General features: G+C 43.9%; 1 protein-coding gene across 2 annotated transcripts in view; it reads left to right on the top strand.

The window, feature by feature from the left end:
* The first annotated feature begins 920 nt into the window (after positions 1 to 920).
* OGDHL (oxoglutarate dehydrogenase L) overlaps positions 921 to 17,614 on the top strand; it is a 38,027-nt gene continuing 21,333 nt past the window's right edge. The window contains exons 1-3 of one of the 2 annotated variants that reach the window (XM_007526488.3): positions 921 to 1,016; positions 6,269 to 6,473; positions 9,696 to 9,857. In XM_007526488.3, the coding sequence (XP_007526550.1) occupies positions 6,270 to 6,473; positions 9,696 to 9,857 (366 nt within the window). In that variant the 5' untranslated portion in view covers positions 921 to 1,016; position 6,269. The remainder of the gene's footprint in view (positions 1,017 to 6,268; positions 6,474 to 9,695; positions 9,858 to 17,614) is intronic. The other variant, XM_060191537.1, reaches the window with a different exon arrangement.

Raw genomic sequence — 17,614 nt, 5'->3', positions numbered from 1 at the left:
AGACGGCCAAAAAAACAATCAACGAAAAAAGAATGTGTATTAGTTTTTATGAAAAGCACGTATAATCCATTATCTCATTTTCTCTTTTAAAATATATATTTTTTATTTGTTTTATTTTAAACGAGTGACACAGAGGGGGAAGAGAGAGGGAGGGAGAGAGAAAGAGAGAGACTAGAGCACTGCTCCGTCTGATTTATAGTGACGCTGGGTATGAACCTGGAACTTGTAACCTCAGTTATGAAAGTTTTTTGCATAACCATTATGCTATGTCCCTGCCCTTGATTTTTTTTCTTTAGAAGACAGCCCTAGGACTTTTAATAGCATTCTCTTTCATAAATTCATACATCCAAGGGGATGTTTAGAGGGCCGGGCGGTAGCGCAGCGGGTTAAGTGCACATAGCACTAAGTGTAAGGACCTGCGCAAGGATCTCGGTTCTGTCCTCCAGTTCCCCACCTGCAGGGTGGTCGCTTCACACGCGGTGAAGCAGGTCTGCAGGTGTCTTGTCTTTCTCTCTCCATCTCTGTCTTCCCCTCCTCTCTCAGTTTCTTTCTGTTCTATTCAACAACAACAATGGCGATGACAATAATAACAAGGGCAACAAAAATGGGAAAAATGCCTCCAGGAGCAGTGGATTCATAGTGCAGGTACCGAGCTCCAGCGATAACCCTGGAGGCAAAAAAAAAAAAAAGACGTTTATTTGTGGAACACCTGTTTTTTGGCCTTCTGACCTGGGCACTGGGGTTCAAGGGCTCAGCAGCCTGCCATCTCCCTGGCCTTCCCAGTTTGCACTCCTAAGGCTGCTCAAGAGTCAGAACCCAGGCGGCCTTGGTCTGTACGTCAGCACCGCGGACAGCGCTAGCTGGGCTAGGGGCGGAGCATCGATGGCAACGTCACCACGCGCGTGGATAGGGGCCCGCCGCTGCGTCACGTGACTCAGGTAATGGGCAGCCCAGCGCACAGCCCCTTTGACCTGCAGCTTTCGGATCGCGCAGCCCTGCCGACCCCCGCCAGCCCGGTGAGCTCGGCGGCTCCTCCCCTCGGGTCCCTGTGCCCTCCCTGCTCCCGCAGTCTTGGCAGCAGGTCCCAAGGGCTCCTCACTCCCCCTTTTTGGGGACGTCACTGTCCTCAGTGCTGAGCTGGGCCCTGCCGGAGGAGGGGGTGGGGGGAGGGCAGGAAGCGAGACCGTAGCTCCTCCCTGGGCTCCTCCTGGACCCCGGGCCCTTGCAATGCAGTGTGCAATTCAGGGTGTACTGTCTGCTCGAACTGTGGGGTTCCAGGCACCAGTGGGGGTTCTCCAGCCCGAAGATTAAAGACCATCCATGTTGCCCATAGTGACTTGAGAAGGGGCTGCGCTCATCGCCCTCTCCAGGGGCGCCTGGGGAGGGCTCACAGTTTTGCAACTGGAAACTTTCACAGTGGCAGCTTCGAAGTCTCCAAACCTCTGGGAAGGGGCTTTCTCGACGGTTTGAAACATGGTCTCTATTCACCCAAAGGGAAACTGAGGTCCCGAGGGAGGACTGGCCTGAGCAAAATGGACTTTGTGAGAGCAGGGGTCACAGGGTAACCCCTAGCCACAGGCTTTAGCTGAACCACCCCCCTGGGCCCCACACGTTGAACTCCCTACACCAAACCTGCCCTGGTAGCTCTTCCCCACACTTTCCACATAGTCTTGGAACAGGTCCTGCTTACCTTTGTACTTTTCCCACCTCTTGGCTTTAATTCAGTTCCATCATGCACACCCACAGCCTTTGTGACCCTCTTGAGTCTAGCAAGCTGTTATTCATTTAGGGCTTATTCTTGAGAAAAGCACGCTCAGTTGTCAGAATGTGGGGTCAGAGTAGGCCTGTGGCAGTGTGAGTCCTGGATCTCTTGCACCCCAGTTTCAAGGTCCTGGAGAGGCCCTTCCACTTTCCAGTTTCCGTTTCTGTTAACTGATATCTCTCTGCAGTGGGGACTTTGCAGAGCAGCCCAAACAGTGCTGTGGAGGTTATATGTGTGGAGGTTGGGGTGAGGGGTGGGGGGTGGAGGTGGCAGTGGAGGCTTGGTGGCCAGGGATGTCTACAGTTGTTACAGTTCTGGGCTCAGCATGGTACTGACCTTGTCCTCAGAGAGGTCATCCCCAAGATCTGCCCAGAGCAACCTTGCTGTTCAGTGGGGTCTGGGCTAGGGGTGTGCAGGGCACCTCACTCTGGCTCTTTTCCCTGCTGTCTTTGCAGTGTGGGAGTGACCTGGCAGTGGGCTTGGACTCCGGACACTATAGTCTGTTCTGTTCCCAGCTCTTCAAGGTTCCTTGGTTCTCAGGCCCTGGTGGGGAGGGTGTGGGGCTGGCAGCCTGCCCTCCTGCCAGGCCAGGCCAAGGCCACAACAGTGTTCCTGGCTGCCCCAGACTGGTCATTGTTTGTGAAACTCAGTGTTCCCACATAATGAGCCAAGCTGGACATTCACAGGTCTTGGCACTGCCCCCTCTGGGGAGGAGGTGGAGTCCAGGTAGAGAGAACAGCTCTGGCCGCTACCTTTGGAAAAATGCATAGTCACTAAGAGAAATCTGGATTTATAGCTTGATTTCACAGTGAAGAAAGCATAGCCCTATCACTTGCCAGCTTAGCCTCTTTGTGCCTCAGTTTCCCTCACCATAAGGTGAGGCTGGTCCAGGTGCCCACCTATTGAAGTTGTTGGGAATATTTGTTTAATGAGCTCACTGCCTGCCCAGATCTACTGCTCACTCACTTTTGTTCTTATTTTTGTTATCATGATGGAGAGTTTTGCTGCCTGACTTCTTTTGCCACAGAAAAGTAGAGTTTTCCTGTTTTTTTTTTAAATATATTGTTACTTCTTTTCTTTTTTAAATTTTGATGTTTTGTTTTGTCTTGCACTAGATTTTAAATGAAATTTATTGCTGTGTGAAAATGTTGCTATTTATTTTCATAATGAAAGAGAGAGGAAGAAAGAGAGCCAGAGCATTCCTCTGAACTATGCAATTTCAGGAATCGAACTTAGACCTCATGCTTATAAATCTGGAACGCTCCTCACATTGTCACCTCTTAAGCTCTGCTCCCCGGGTTTTTATTTATTTAATTTATTTACTTATTTATTTTTATTTTTAGATTCTAATGCTCCAGGCATGTAACTCCTGAGTCCACTGACAATGTGGACCAGAGCAACCCTATATTTACTCAGCCCCCAGGGTTTATAGGAGGCAGAACAGGGGTGAGGGGCTCCCCACCTACAGATTTGGGAGCCGCTACCTCAACCTCAGCCATGCAGCAGCTGGAGAGTTTTGTTCCCAGCTGAATCAGCTCCTGGTGGCCTACTGACTGGTGGGGCTGGTTTTGCAGTGTGAAGTTTCAGGGGCTGTGCATGGGGGAAGGAACCTTGAGGCCCCAGGGGTTCAGGTTCCAGTCAAACCCACTACCTTCCCTTGCAGAGGAATATATTTTTGCTTTTTCACTTTCTTTTCTTCAGACTTGCTGCTGGTTGCCTTGAGGACCCCACATCCCCTCACTTGAAGAGACTCCCACTCCCTTTGCCTTCTGTGAGTTAGGAGGGAAGGAAAATGCAGGCTGGGAAGGCTGTGCCCACCTGTGAGCTCTGACCCCTTTGTGGGAGGTCCAACCAGATGATTCTGGTGACTAGGTTGAACCCTGACAAGGATTCCTGAACACCATAGGCCCTGGGGGCATTGGCTCAAGGCCAGACCCAGCAGAGTCTGGGAATCATTTGTGCCCCAGAAGGCAATTTTTTTCCTTTAATTTTTTTTATTTCTTTATTGGGGGATTAATGTTTTATAGCCGACAGTAAATATAATAGTTTGTACATGCATAACATTTCCCAGTTTTCCACGTAGCAATATAGCCCCCACTAGGTCCTCTGCTGTCATGTTCCAGGATCTGAACCCCCCATATACACACACCCCAGAATCTTTTATTTTGGTGCAATACACCAACTCCAGTCCAAGTTCTGCTCAGAAGTCAATTTTTTAAAATTTATTTTAAAAAAGTAGACATTAACAAAACCACAGGATAAGAGGGATGAAGGAATTTTGGGGGGACTGGGGTGGGCTGGGGTGCAGACCCCCTCCTGTCTGTATGACCCCTGGTGGGGTGTCTTTGGCATTTCACCTCATTCACAAGGTGGGAGTTTGTTAAGTTTTTTTTTTTAATATTTATTTTATTTATTTATTCCCTTTTGTTGCCCTTGTTGTTTTATTGTTGTAGTTATTATTGTTGTTGTCGTTGTTGTATAGGACAGAGAGAAATGGAGAGAGGAGGGGAAGACAGAGAGGAGGAGAGAAAGATAGACACCTGCAGACCTGCTTCACCGCCTGCGAAGCGACTCCCCTGCAGGTGGGAAGCCGGGGTTCGAACCGGGATCCTTATGCCGGTCCTTGTGCTTTGCGTCACCTGCGCTTAACCCGCTGCGCTACAGCCCGACTCCCGTTTGTTAAGTTTTTATTTATTTATTTTTTAACCAGAGCACTGTTAAACTCTGGCTTAGGGTGTTATGGGGGATTGATTGAACATGGGTTTTTGGGACCTTAGCCATCAAATCTTGCATAATGATTATACTGTCTCCCCTGTCCCATTGGCTGGGATCCTGTGGGCAGAATTATACCCTATGCAAGTATGCAAGGTGAATTGCAAGTATGCAAGGTGAATTGCTCTGTGTCCAGGCTGTGCTGTGCTATGGCCAAGCTGGGTGGTTGAGATGGGGGTCAGGGAAGGACAAGGTCACAGTGGTCTGGGGGAAGCAGGGGCATCACTTTGCTGGGACAGGGAATCCTGGGAGTTCTCCAGGATTGGAGGAGACACTGTGAGGGTGAGAGTGAGATGAGCTCCAGCTTCTCCTTTCTCTTTAGTCTGGGTAGGCTGCCAGCCTGTATATACCCCTGAGTCATTGATTAGCTGATCTTGGCTGGAGTGAGGGCAGTTTTGAGTGCAAGCTCTGGGCACAGTACAGGAGCCAGAGAAGGAGGCTGGAGTAGAGAGCTGAACTCTGTCTGGGACTTGCCTCTGATCTGCCCTCCCATCCCATTATTCTCTGAGTCTCTGTCTTCCCCACTATGGAATGGGACCCACTGAGGGTTAACCTCCTAGCCTAGGAGGATGCTCAGTGTCAGTACTGCAGTCAGAGGAAGACATTGGTGACCATGGCGAGGAACACTTGGCAATGCCATGTGCTGTCTTGAGAGCACAAGATAGTCATTCTCACCCACTCATTCTTCCACATGTTTGCTCAGCATCCTTCCTGCCAGTTTTGTCCAACCTTTCATAGCACACTCAGCTCCTGAGGGACTCTCCCCCCCCAAATTCCAGGATGGCTAGATGTGTGACCCATGCTTCCTTAGTGGTGATACTTTCACAGGGTAAGTGCCCTGTGACCCTTATTTTTTATTTTTTTCCTCTAGGGTTATAGTGGGGGCCCGGTGCTGGCACTAAGAATTCACTGCTCCTGACTGCCATTTTTTTCAGATAGGGCAGAGAGAAATTGAGAGAAGAGGGGGTGATAGAGAGGGAGAAAGAAAGACACCTGCCGACCTGTTTCACTGCTTGTGAAGCATACCCCCTGTAGGTGAGGAGCCAGGGGCTTGAACCCAGATCCTTGCATGGGTCCTTGTGCTTAGTACTGTGTGTGCTCAACTGGGTGCACCACTGTTACCCACCCCCCCAACTCCTTGACCCTTTGTCACGTACCCTCAATGCCCAGGCTGGGTACTCACTGAGTCAGGGCTGGGGTGGTACTCATCTTTGCATCAGGATTGGGGTGGTGGTGGCAGTGAATCCCATCTGGGATGGATGGAGCATAGTGGCCTGAGACTCCAGCATGCCCAGTTTGATGAGATTTATTGAGCTGGGAATCTTCCTCTAGGGACATCTTTGTCTTGTCACTGCTTTGCACAGTCACCTGTCATGTAGGACTGAAAAATAATTGATGCATGGAGGCAGGGACATTACTTACCCAGTAGAGCACATATTCTCTTTGAGGGATTGAGTCCCCAGAACCACATAGGGACACCATACATGGCAGCAAGGAGAAGCTCCACTAATGGTGGAGTGATATTGTAGTGTCACTCCCTTTCTTTATCTCTCCTTCTCTGTCTCATCCTAATTGAAACTAAAAGGGAAAAATAAATCTACCAGGAGCAGAGGAATTGTGCAGGCATGAAGACAGGAACAACAACAACAAAAACCCATATGAGTCACTATGAGACCTTCTTTACTTCAGTCCTGACCCTGCAGTTTATGCCTTTCCCTCATTCCTTGTGTCTAGAATGAGTCAGCTGAGGCTGCTGCCATCCCGGCTTGGGGCGCAGGCCATGAGACTCCTGGTCCCACATGATGTCCAGCTGTTCAGCGGGCGGAGCAGGTCGTCTGGGCCACCAGTGACCTTTCCCAACAGCAAAGGTGGAGCCGGCTCCAGTTACATGGAAGAGATGTATGTCGCCTGGTTGGAAAACCCCCAGAGTGTCCACAAGGTGGGATTCCCCACCCAGAGTGTGGTGTGGAAGGGGAGCTGCTGGGGTCAGGCTGTGGAGGGAGTAGTGGTGAGAAGTGACTTGCCTACTGTGTGCTCTTGGGCAGGCTTCTTTACCTGTCAGGTCGTCAGTGCTTTGTCTGTGAAAAAGTGCTGTCATCATGGTAGGTAAGAAAAGTTCCTTGCTTTCCTGGTACCACCGACCCAACTAGGGAGTGATGTTCTGGCTTGAGAGTACCCTGCTCTCATGGTCCAAAGCCAGAACATATGAAAGGTTACCCACACAGTTTCCTACCCAGCCTGTTTGCTCAATTCCCACTTGTTTTCCATTTTATTCTTTATTCTTTATTTTTCATATTTATTTTCCCTCTTGTTATCCTTGTTTTTTGTTGTGGTGGTGGTTATTGTTGTTGTTGTTGTCGTCGTTGTTAGATAGGACAGAGAGAAATGGAGAGAGGAGGGGAAGACAGAGAGGGGGAGAGAAAGGTAGACACCTGCAGACCTGCTTCACTGACTGTGAAGCGACTCCCCTGCAGGTGGGGAGCTGGGGGCTCGAACTGGGATCCTTAACACTGGTCCTTGTGCTTTGCGTCACGTGCGCTTAACCCTCTGTGCTACCGCCCGACTCCTTCTTTATTTTTTTCCTCTGGAGTTATCGCTGGGACTCGGTTCTGGCATTAAAAGTTCACTGCTTCTAGCAGCCACTTTTTCTACTATATTGGATAGAGACAGAGAGAAACTGAGATGAGAGTGGGAGGGAGAGAGAAAGAGAGACACCTGCAGACTTGCTTCACCGCTTGTGAAGTGTTCCTTCTGCAGGTGGGGAGCTGGGGACTTGAACCCAGATCCTTGTGCAGGTCCTTGCACTTAGTACCACGTGTTTTTAATCAGGTGTGCCACTGCTTGGCTCCTCCAGTTTATTCTTTATTCTTTGTTCTGTATCCTTTCAGAGGTATTTTTTGTTTGTTTTTTTCTTCACCACCACAGCACACTACTCATCTGTGGCTTATCATGGTGCTGGGGATTGAACCTGGGAGCTTAGAACCTCAGGCATGAATGTTATTTTTTATAGTTACTATGCTCAATCCCAGAGAGTTTTTTTTTTTTGAAGGTAAAATGAACTGTACACATGACTCTGATGGCCCTCATTTTCCACAAAAGTAAATGCAATCTTTGCTCCAGACTTAATCTACTTAGCCTTGAAGTTGAAGATCTTTCTATGTCCGCATAAAACCTCACTGCTCTCTTCTCAAGCTGCAAAGCACTCGATTGTGTGGAGGCGGTGGCACACCTGCCTCCATGGACGAACATCTGGTTCATTTCTAATTTCTGGCCATCATGACCAGTGCGGGAAGGCACGAGCTTGCACATTTATCATTGTGTGTGTGAGCAGCTATCTGTAGGATAATTTCCCTGAAGAGACATTATTGCATCAAAGAGTGCCTGTGTATTCAGTTTTGATGGGGATGCCAAATTGATTTCTAGGGACTCATCCTTATCTCCCTACCAGTGTAATATGCACACATATTGAGGAAAACAACTTCACGTGTGTTGGTAGTAGACACGGAGGTGCTACATGGAGGTGCTTGTGCACTTGTTTGTCTGCTTTTTTGCTTCTTCTTAGATGGTAGCAAGGCACATAGTTTCTATTTGCCTATAGTGCTTCTTGGTAATATTCCTCGTCTACAATAAGAAAGGCACCTTATGTATATTCTTAGACTGATTAATCAGTTTATTTATTTATGAGAAAGAGAGAAGAGAGAGAGAGAAAGAGAGAGAGAGAGAGAGAACCAGAGCATCATTCTGGTGTTATGCAGTACAGGAAATTGAGCTCAAGATTTCAGGCTTTCGGGTCCAGTACTTTACCCACTAAGCCACCTCCCAAGCTGCATACTTTTTTTTTTTTTAATTAAAAAATGTTGGGAGTCGGGCGGTAGCACAGCAGGTTAAGCGCACGTGATGCAAAGCACAAGAACTAGTGTTAAAGATCCCGGTTCGAGCCCCCGGCTCCCCACCTGCAGGGGAGTCACTTCACAAACAGTGAAGCAGGTCTACAAGTGTCTCTCTTTTTCTCCCCCTCTGTCTTCCCCTCCTCTCTCCATTTCTCTCTGTCCTATCCAACAACAACGACAACAATAATAACTACAACAATAAAACAAGGCCAACAAAAGGGAATAATAAATAAATATTAAAAAATGTTCTGTTTATTTTGTTAGGTAGAAACAGAGATAAATTAAGAAGGGAGGGGGGAGATAGAGGGAAAGAGACAGAGAGACACCTGCAGCTCTGCTTCACTGCTCATGAAGCTTTCCCTCTGCAGGTGGGGGCCAGGTACTTGAACCTGGGTCCTTGTGCATTGTAATGTTTGCACTAAACAAAGTACACCACTGCCTGGACCCTTATTTTTTTAAAAAAGGCTGTGGAATCATCTAGATTGTAAATTTACCATCATTTATTTCACCAGCTTCCTACTGATTACCACTTAGATGGTTTTTATCCTTGTATGTACCATACTTCTAGGTATGCCTTGACAGTTGCATTTGTAGAATAAAATCCTAGCAGTGGAATGGCTAGCTTAGAAGCTAGGCACAATGAAAAAAATGTTAAGACCTGCTAGTCAGGCTACCCTTCTTAGAGATCTCCTCCAACCCATATGATGTGAATGTATATATTCCCAGGGATAGATGCCCATTTCATACCTGAACCCTTTGGGTCATAACTTATAGTCTCCTTACCAAGCTGGGTTCTAGGGAGATCAGGGCTCTGAGTGGTGGTTGAGTGCTGGGCTGGTGGGTCTGGGAAGACTCTGGAGTTTCAGTGGTGAAGAAATTCAAGCCCCAGGGGCCAGGCAGTAATGCACCAGGTTAAGTGCACATAGTATGAGGTGCAAGGATCCTGTTTTGAGCTCCCTGCCTCCCCACCTGCAGGGGGGTCACTTTATGAGTGGTGAAGCAGGTCTGCAGGTGTCTATCTTTCTCTCTCTCTTCCCTCTCAATTTCTCTCTGTCCTATTTAACAACAACAACAAAAAATAAAGGGAAAAATAACCACCAGGAGCGGGGATTTGTAGTGCTGGCACTGAGCCCCAGAGATAAACCTGGAGGCAAAAAAAGAAAGTATCTCAAGCCCGGTGGGGTCCCATTCTGCCCCCCTCTGTTCCCCCTCCTCTACTTCTTCCCCAGCCATGACCTGGCTGTTTTGGTTTTGCTTTTACTCTTCCCCAGTCTTGGGACAGCTTTTTCCGGAAAGCCAGTGAGGAAGCCTCTGCTCAGCCACGACCGCCCTCTGTAGTCGCTGAGAGCAGGCCGGCAGTATCCAGCCGGACCAAGACCAGCAAGTTGGTGGAGGACCACCTGGCTGTGCAGTCCCTGATTCGGGCCTACCAGGTGAGTGGCTGCTGGGAGGGTGCAGACTTCGAGGCTGGACTGGCTGCTGGGGTCTGGCCAGATGCTCGTGGAGGACATTGCCCAGCTCTCTTCTTCATCACATGGCCACCCCCTGGTATCTATTACATGTATTGGCTGGTTCTTGGTCTTTCACATGGTGTGTTACCAGCCTCACACACCACTATACCCCAAGTGTCTAGACCAGTGCTTTGTCAGTAACTATTGACTGACAATTGAGCCAGCTGACCTTTATTTATGTCTGTTTTTGCCACCTGAATAAATATTTCCTGAGCATAGGAACGGAGAAACATAGTGTTTGTGGAGTGCATTGAAGAACTCAGTGAACACCTCCTCCTCTCCAACACCCCCACCCCCTTTCCAGGTGCTCTGTTCTGGAGGCCTAGCCTCTTTGTTGGGTCCCCAAGCTGGGCCACTGTTCTGTCAGAGTCCTGATGACATTCCACTGTCCGGATCTTGACTGAACAGGAGTAATTGGAAGGCTGTTCCAGGTGGTCACTGCTGAACAAGTGTAATTGCTCGGGACCTGTCTGGAAATCAGCTGCAGAAGATATTTCTCAAGAGAGACTTGTCATACAGACAGGTAGAAGAAAGGGCTGGGGCGTCCTGAGTTCCTTGGCAGAGACTTCAAGAGAGGGAACAGCAAGCCACTACAAGAGCTGGGGGCACAGGGGAGGCCTTTGCAAATGGAAATATCTATGTGGGAAGCCACTGCTTTCCCTGTGCTCCCTCTGTGCTGGAGTGGAAGAGGCCAAGTGAGCAGGATTTGGCTCCCTCCATGAACTGAGTATCCATGGATTGTGGGCCACCTGTGAGCAAGGAGTACTAGTTGTAATTACATTTTTCTTGGCAGGCTAGAAGTGATCTAATCGTTGACTTTGAAAACAAAGAACAAGGGATGTAAAACTCTATTAAATACAAGGTAGCATTCAAGAGTGCTGATTGAGATTTCATTTGTTATGCACAGTTCCCAACTTTTCAGCTGATCTTTGTTCTTGAACTAGTTGAGACCAAGCACTAGATTTTTTCCATTAGGGTAGTCTCTGCAGTCAGACCTGTGACTCTGTATTTGTAAGGTAAGAAGCATTGAATGTGAGCTCCTGCCAGGAGGGCTGGAGGCATTGGTAGGCCAGCAGTAGGCAGAGTTCTGATTTGACTTTTCTGCACACATCTACAGAAAATAAAAGATCTCCAAACTTATTATCATCATTTTCAAACACATAAAAGGTAGAATTGTATAATAACCCCTACCTCCATGAATACAGGCCCAACTCTTTTTTAAATATATATTTCAAAAAAATTTATTTATTTATGTTTTTATTTATATGACCATCAGAGTATCACTGGGGCTTTGTGACTGCACGGTGAATCTGCTGCTCCTAGCAGTCATTTCCTTTTTTTTTGTTGATAGAGACAGGGATAAATGGAGAGGGAGAAAGAGAGACACCTACAACATTGCCTCACCACTTCTGAAGCTTCCTTCCTGCAGGTGAGGACCAGGCGCATGAATCCAGGTTCTTAACAAATGGTAATGTGTAGGTTTTACTAGGTGCACCACCACCCATCTCCAGCCTTAAAGTTTTTTAAAAATTATTATTATTATTTCTTTACTGGGGGATTAATGTTTTACATTCAACAGTAAATACAATAGTTTGTGTATACATAACATTTCTCAGTTTTCCAGATAACAGTACAACCCCCATAGGTCCTCTGTCTTCCTTTTTGGACCTGTATTCTCCCCCCACCCACCCCAGAGTCTTTTACTTTGGTGCAATACACCAACTCCAGTTCAGGTTCTACTTGTGTTTTCTTTTCTGATCTTGTTTCTCAACTTCTGCTTGAGAGTAAGAGCATCCCATATTCATCCTTCTGTTTCTGACTTATTTCACTTAACATGATTTCTTCAGGCTCCATCCAAGATGGGCTGAAAAAGGTGAAATCACTATTTTTAATAGCTCAGTAGTATTCCATTGTGTATATATACCACAGCTTGCTCAGCCACTCATATGTTGTTGGACTCCTGGGCTGCTTCCAGATTTTGGCTATTACAAATTGTGCTTCCAAGAACATATGTGTACACAGATCTTTTTGGATGGGTGTGTTAGATTCCTTAGGATATATCCCCAGGAGAGGAATTGCAGGGTCATAGAGTAGGTCCATTTCTAGCCTTCTGAGAGTTCTCCAGACTTCTCCACAGAGGTTGGACCAATTGACATTCCCACCAGCAGTACAAGAGGGTTACTTTGACCCTATAACCTCTCCAGCATTTGTTGCTGTTACCTTTTCTGATGTCTGACATTCTCACAGGAGTGAAGTGGTATCTCATTGTTCTCTTTATTTGCATTTCTCTGGCAATCAGACTTGGAGCATTTTTTCATGTGTTTCTTGGCGTTTTGGATCTCTTCTGTGGTGAATATTCTGTCTATGTCCTCTACTCATTTTTGGATTGGGTCATTTGTTTTTTTGTTGTTGAGTTTGGCAAGCTCTTTATGTATGTTGCTTATTAAACTCTTGTCTGATGTATGGCATGTAAAGATCTTCTCCCATTCTGTGAGGGGTCTCTTGGTTTGGGTAGTGGTTTCTTTTGCTGTGCAGGAGCCTTTTAATTTGATGTTGTCCCAAAGGTTTATACTTGCTTTAGTCTTCTTTGTAATTGGATTTGTTTCATTAAAGATTCCTTTAAATTTATGTGGAAAAGAGTTCTGCCAATATTTTCCTCTAAGTATCTGATAGTTTCTGGTTTAACATCCAGGTCCTTGATCCACTTGGAATTTACTTTTGTGTTTGATGAAATATAGTGGTTCAGTTTCATTCTTCTGCGTGTTTCAACCCATTTTTTCCAACACCATTTGTTGAAGAGACTCTGCTTTCCCCATTTAATAGTCTGGGCACCTTTGTCCATAGGTGTGGGGGCTTATTTCTGGGCTCTCAGTTCTATTCCGCTGGTCAATGTGTCTATTCATGTTCCAGTACCAAGCAGTTTTGATGACAATGGCCCTATAATACAATTTGAGATCTAGGAGTGTGATGCCTCCAGTTCTATTCTTTCTTCTTAAGATTGTTTTGAAAATTCTAGATCTTTTCTGGTTCCAGATAAACATCTGTAGCATTTGTTCTATTCTCCTAAAATATGTGGTTGGGATCTTGATGGGGAGAGCATTAAATTTGTAGATGTAATTCTTCCAACCCATGAACATGGAATATCTTTCCACTTCTTTGTATCTTTTTCAGTTTCTTTGAGTAGTGACTCATAATTTTCAGTATACAAATCTTTCACTTCTTTGGTTAGGTTTACTCCTAGATACTGTATTGTTTTAGTTGCTATAGTAAAAGGAATTGATTTCTGGATTTCAATTTCTTCTAACTTAGTGTTTGCATAGAGGAATGCCACTATCTTTTGAATGTTAATTTTGTAGCCTTACACCTTACTGTATTTCCAGATGATTTCCAAAAGTTTCTTGCTGGATTCTTTAGGTTTTTCTATGTATACTATCATGCTGCCTGCAAATAGGGAGAGTTTGACTTCTTTTCCAGTCTGTATCCCTTTAATTCCTTGCTCCTGCCTGATTGCTATGGCAGGAACTTCCAATACTATGTTGAATAGTAATGATGATAGTGGGCAGCCCTGTCTAGTACCTGACCTGCGGGGAAATGCTTCCAGTTTTTCACCATTGAGTATGATGTTGGCTGTAGGTTTGCTATATATAGACTCCACTATCTTGAGAAATTCCCATTTATTGTAGTGTTTTGATCATACAGGGATGTTGGATTTTGTCAAAGGCTTTCTCTGCACCTATTGATATAACCATGTGGGTTTTGGTCTTTTATTGATTTGGTGAATCACATTCATTGATTTACATATATTAAACCAACCTTGCATCACTGGGATAAACCCCACTTGGTCATGATGAACAGTCTTTTCAATATAGTGCTGTATCCAGTTGGCTACAGTTTTATTTATTATTTTATTATCTATGTTCATCAGAGATATTGGTCTGTAGTTTTCTTTTTTGGTTGTGTCCCTGTCTGCTTTTGGTATCAGAGTAATGTCGGCTTCATAGAAGCTGGAAGGGAGTATTCCTGTGTCTTCAATCTTCTGGAAAGCTTCTAAAAGTAGAAGTATTAACTCTTCCTTGAAGGTTTTGTAGAATTCATTTGTAAAACCATCTGGTCTAGGACTTTTATTCTTGGGGAGGTGTTTGATAACTGTTTCAATTTCACTGGATGTGATGGGCCTTTTCATATTATCTAGTTCTTTTTTATTTAATTTTGGAAGTTTGTAGGTATCTAGGAAATCATCCATCTCTTCCAGGTTCTCTAGTTTGGTAGCATACAGTTGTTCATAGAAGCCTCGCATGATATGTTGAATTTCTGAGGTGTCTCTTGTGATATTTCCTCTTTCATTTATGATCCAATTTATTTGGGTCTTCTCCCTTTTTTGTTTTGTGAGTCTGGCTAAAGGTTTGTTGATTTTGTTCAGTCTTTCGAAGAACCAGCATTTAACTTTCGTTGATCTTTTGTATGCTTTTCTTATTTTCAATGTTATTTATTTCTTCCCTAACTTTAGTGATTTCTGTCCTTCTGGTTGCTTTAGGGTTCCTTTGTTCTTCTTTTTTCTAGGTCTTTAAGGTTTGCAATCAGGCTGTTTATTTGTGCTTTTTCTTGTTTCCTAATGTGTGCTTGTATGGCTATGAACTTCCCTCTCAGTACTGCCTTAGCTGTGTCCCAAATATTTTGATAGCTTGTGTCTTCATTTTCATTGAAGTCTCGAAACATTTTGATTTTTTCCTTGATTTCCTCTTTGACCCAGTAGTTGTTAAGTAGTATACTGCTGAGCTTCCCTATTTTGGGACTATTACTAATCTTTTTTTGATTGTTAAGTGTTAGTTTAATTCCACTGTGGTCTGAGAAGATGCTTGGGATGATTTCAATGCTCTTGAATTTGCTGATGCTGTCTTTGTGGCCTAACATATGGTCTGTCCTTGAGAATGACCTATGACGACTTGAGTAAAATGTGTATTCCAGTTTCTTGGGGTGAATGATTCTGAAAATGTCCAATAGTTCTAGTTTATCTAACTCCTCATTTAGCTCCCTCATGTCTTTCTTGATTTTCTGCCTGGATGATCTGTCAAGTTGAGAGAGTGGGGTGCTGAAGTCCCTTACTATGACTGTGTTGCTGTTAATATATTGCTGTAGCTCTTTCAGTAGATGTTTGATGTATTTAGATGGCTTCTCATTGGGTGTATAGATGCTAGTAATTATTAAGTCCTCTTGATTGACTGATTCTCTGAGCATTAAGCAGTGTCCATTATTATCTTTTTAAATTTTATTTAATTTAAAGTCTATTGTGTTAGATATGAGAATAGCTGTTCCTGCCCCTTTTTGTGGGCCATTGGCTTGCATGATAGTTTTCCATCCTTTCACTTTAAGTCTGTGTTTGTCTTGTTGAGTTAGGTGAGTTTCCTGTAGACAGCATATTTTTGGGTTGTGTTTTCTGATCCATCTTCCTCCTCTGTGCCTTTTAATAGGTGATTTCAGGCCATTGACATTTATTGATATCATAGATTGAAGATATTTTAACGCTATTCTTGTAGATTTTTAGAGTGTTCTGATATATGGCCTATTTATGGTGGACTGACTGTTTATAGGAGACCTTTCAGAACTTCTTTGAGGGCAGGCTTGTTGATAGTTGATTCTTTCAACTGTTGCTTGTCTGAGAAGGTTTTTATGCCTTCATCTAGTCTGAATGACAGTCTAGCAGGATACAGTAGTCTTGGTTGGAAGCCTTTCTCATTGAGTACTCGATAGATATCTTGCCATTCTCTTATGGCCTGTAGTGTTTGTGTGGAGAAGTCAGTCACTATCTGTACAAAAAAATAATAAAATAAAAAAGAAAAGAGGCTTTTGGGAGTGATGGAATCATAGGCAAGAAGCCATGATAGCATTTTTATACCTAAAAGTAATGGTTCTCCTTAGTGTCATCAAATACCTGTTGGTATCCATCTCTGTTTACATTACATTTATTTATCTAGTGATTTACAAGACTATAAGATAATTAAGGTAAAAATTCCACACCACTTTCACTACCAAATTTCTATGTGCCTTTCCTTTTCTTTCCTGCTTGTTTGAAGATCAAAACATAAAAAAATTCTAGACTGAGATAAGTTGATATAGTTCTTACCTTTCTTTTACTCTGCAGTTACTTTTTTGTCTTTCATTCACTCTTATTTTTGGAAGAAACACAGTTGTTTGTCCTGTAGTGTTTTCCTGAGTCTGGATTTTGCTGATTGCATCCCCATGGTGTCACTTCATCTGTTGTTCCATTAATTTCTGTAAACTAGTGGCTAGATTGAAAAGCTTGATTCAGTGTGCATTTTATATATTTATTTTATTTTTTTCTTGTTTTGCAATCAGCTTCCTGGTGGTGAGGGGGACTTCATCAGTTAGCAGCAATGGATGACTAAATTCATCCTGGACACATTAAGTCATTAGGAGTGGTAAAAATGGCAGCACTCTTTCTTTGTTTACTGCCTGAAACACATCCATCAAGAGAAACCTTCCCTGGACACCTGATTACCCTGAAGTGAAAATTCAGTAAGGCAGGGTCAGTGTTTGATTTTTCCCTTTTATTGACTGATTTTCAAAATGATGAAGTGCTTCTCCATCATCCTCCAAATATGGCCAGTAAAGGTTCTCTTTCCTTCCTTCTTTCTCTCTTTCTTTCTTCCTTCCTTCCTTTCTTCCTCCTTCTTTCCTTCTTTCCTTTCTTTCTTTCTTTAATTTTCTTTCTTTCTCTCACTCTCCTTTCTTGTTTTTTCAATGTGATATAAATGCATGACTTTAAACATATTTAAGTTGAAACGTAAGCTTAAATATCTTTTACAGATATTAGTTATGCTCAGTTGTTATTATTCTTTTTTATCCTTTTTATTGGAGGTCAGTTTTTGTTGGGCAGTTGTTGACACATGGGTAGAATTTCTGTTGTTCTTTTTCCCCCCACAAGTACCAGCCATGGGTGAGCATTCTGTTGCTGTGGTATGACTAGATGTTCCAGGTTAATTTTTCACTTTACTGCCCAGCTCTGGGGCAAATCATTTTCTCTAGGGAGTGTGGGCATGTTTATTGCTATTCACTGCTATTAGGTATGGTCATGACTCTTGGGCTCCTTTGGTGGTTAGAGCCAGGAAATGTGCATAAAAATATAATGTACTTTATGGATATATATATTAATGCTTCTGCATACTTCAAATGCAGGAATCTGGGTTTATCCTTAACATCATCATCTTATGCTACCATATCCTTTTTAAGATGCTGGAAACAAGTTTTCAAAGATACTAGTACAATGACTGATTTTTCCCCCCCCATAACTCACAACATCTTTAGAAGATGATCCTTATGTGGAAAACTGATAAATGTTATGCATGTACAAACTATTATATTCACTGTCAAATGTAAAACATTAATCCTCCAATAAAGGGGAAAAAAAAGATGATCCTAACATTTAGCAAGATTGCTAATAGAAATGAACTTGTGAGCACCCCTTACATTTCTATTTATCTTTATTGAATATCCTATTATTCAATTAGAGTTCTTATATCTGTGCAACTTATTCTAGCAAATGGATGCAATAATTAATTTTTTACTTATATTTTCAGTTTTAAAACTTATTTTATTTCATTTTGTTTTCAAATACAACATTCCAAGGTTAAATTTTTGAAGAGAGATACATTCTTAAAAGT

This window comes from Erinaceus europaeus, chromosome 1 (assembly GCF_950295315.1).
Source record: "Erinaceus europaeus chromosome 1, mEriEur2.1, whole genome shotgun sequence".
Lineage (NCBI taxonomy): Eukaryota > Metazoa > Chordata > Mammalia > Eulipotyphla > Erinaceidae > Erinaceus > Erinaceus europaeus.
The sequence above is the reverse complement of the archived record's forward strand: the minus strand, read 5'-3'. Positions and strand labels throughout refer to the sequence as shown.